This window comes from Bison bison, unplaced genomic scaffold (assembly GCF_000754665.1).
Source record: "Bison bison bison isolate TAMUID 2011002044 unplaced genomic scaffold, Bison_UMD1.0 scf7180017864037, whole genome shotgun sequence".
NCBI lineage: Eukaryota > Metazoa > Chordata > Mammalia > Artiodactyla > Bovidae > Bison > Bison bison.
In genome coordinates this window covers 579,862-581,781 of record NW_011494609.1, presented here as the reverse complement: position 1 = coordinate 581,781, position 1,920 = coordinate 579,862, and the positions used below count along the sequence as shown (strand labels likewise).

The following is a 1,920-nucleotide window of genomic DNA, read 5'->3' as shown; positions in this document are numbered from 1 at the left end:
TTGCTGAAAGTAGAGCATGTCAAACCCTAGATCTTAAGATTTCTTTCTACATCATTATATTTCAGGAGACTTTCAATCTTTATAGCCAAAGAAAGAAAAATCTCTATAAGATTAAAGTCTTTGAATCATACATTGATGATTAATTTTTCATATATAATTGACCATACCTTGAAAAACGAAACATATCTTGAGAAATAAAGACTGAACAGAACTTCTGAAACACAGTGTATACAGTAAGTATTAATTAAATCCTCTCACACACGCATTTCAAATTCCAAATCAAGAAGGATTTTTAAACATTGTCATGGTCCAATTCTGAGCAACCTCCATATTCATGAGCTTTCCAATTAACTATAACCCTTGATGAAAACACAGCCAAATGCTTTTCACCTTCATGCAGCGAAACTAAAGACACACAACCAAGAAAACTTTCTTTTTCCTCTTTTCAGTATCTGATTTTGCTGCTCATTTTTTTTTCTCATTTCTACACATGTCACCAATCTGGCCTTGAAAATACTGTTAACAGGCCACTTCATGGACTCTCATGCTGCCGACTAAGCGTCCAATTGGCTTCACCACCAGGAATGAGGCCACATTTGTATTTTCACCTCCACAGATTCACCTTCACCTTCATCTCTCTATGCTACTTACCAGAAACGTCTGCAAGAAAAACAACACATCAGACCACACGCCCCAGCGCACAAAGAACAGACAGGCAGTTCCCACAAGGCAACCATCACGGGGAAGACAGTCTACTCACAGTGCTCCGAGAAGTAGGTACTTTATTAAAGATAAATACATAACCGAACACACTGAATTACCACCATGCGAGTTATGAGAACGCCCCGTGCTCAGCCTGAAGGTTCCACAAAATCAAGGCAACACTGGCAGGTCCCATGACCGACAGACAGCCACTTGCTTCACTTCCACAGGGACCGGCTGGCATCCCTGACGCTATGGAGGCCTTCGAGAACATCCGAAAGTTCAACATTTCCAAGCCCATCTTTTCCTCCGACCCTGCCCTCCAACCTCGCCAAGTCCATTGCCTTCCAGCGGAGGCACCTCCGGGCACCGCTAGAGACAGTTAAAAGAATAGGAAAATTCGGACGCGTGCTGAAAAGCTTTTGCAAAAGTCATCCACAGCCCTCAACCGTGAATTTAGAAACCCCAACTTTTTTCTGAGTTTGAAGTTTTTAAGCCTTGCGGATGGTTGGAGTAGGAAAAAGGAAATTTACTAGGCAGTGCAAAGGAAATCTTGTTGTCCTCTATTGTGGTAGTGGGGGTGTTGCCCAATGCTAACTTATCTGCCTTGATAAAGGAAACCAAAGAAAAAAGTAACAAGCACAAGATTTGGTCAAACGAAAAGGACCCCTCTCCTTACCTTAATAGTGCTGGCCATAATGCAATCAAGTTTATTGATCGTTAATAAATGTTAATAATAATTATTGCTTCTCTCTGACCAGAAAGTAGTTTTGATGAGGTTGTTTAGAGCGGATGAGATTGTGCTAAGTCTGGGAAATGAAGTCAGCCAATGGCAGGAAGAGGTTTCTATTGGTCCTGGCTGCCCAGCCCGAAGAAACAGGATATTTGGGAGTGGAGAGATAAGAGACCCTGAAAACAATGTTGTTTTTCTTGATGATATGCAGCCAGGAGATTTTTTTTTTTAATTAAAAAAAAAAAAAGACATCAATTGCCTGGCCTGGGATGGCCACAGCAGGTGTGACCCGGTGTGCCGCCGTGTGACACGCCGCTCGGGGAGGGCAGGATACAGATGTGGCGGGACTCCGCATGCCTTCACATGGGCGGCGAGCACCCAGGGCCCCTGGGCACGGAGGGCGCCCTGCAGCCGCGGGGCAGGCCTCCTGGGCCCACGTCTCCCCGGATCCACCGCGTGCCCGGGACACGGGACCTGCGGCTGCT

At 44.9% G+C, this 1,920-nt stretch overlaps 1 protein-coding gene across 3 annotated transcripts in view; it reads right to left on the bottom strand.

Annotated features, from left to right (window-relative positions):
• The window catches only part of ERG (v-ets avian erythroblastosis virus E26 oncogene homolog), a 134,953-nt gene extending 133,382 nt beyond the window's left edge, over positions 1 to 1,571 (bottom strand). Inside the window, exon 1 of one of the 3 annotated variants that reach the window (XM_010834816.1) lies at positions 1,382 to 1,571. In XM_010834816.1, coding sequence (XP_010833118.1) covers positions 1,382 to 1,399 — 18 coding nt within the window. In that variant the 5' untranslated portion in view covers positions 1,400 to 1,571. The other 2 variants (XM_010834818.1, XM_010834817.1) reach the window with 2 other exon arrangements.
• Between the last annotated feature and the right edge of the window lie 349 nt (positions 1,572 to 1,920).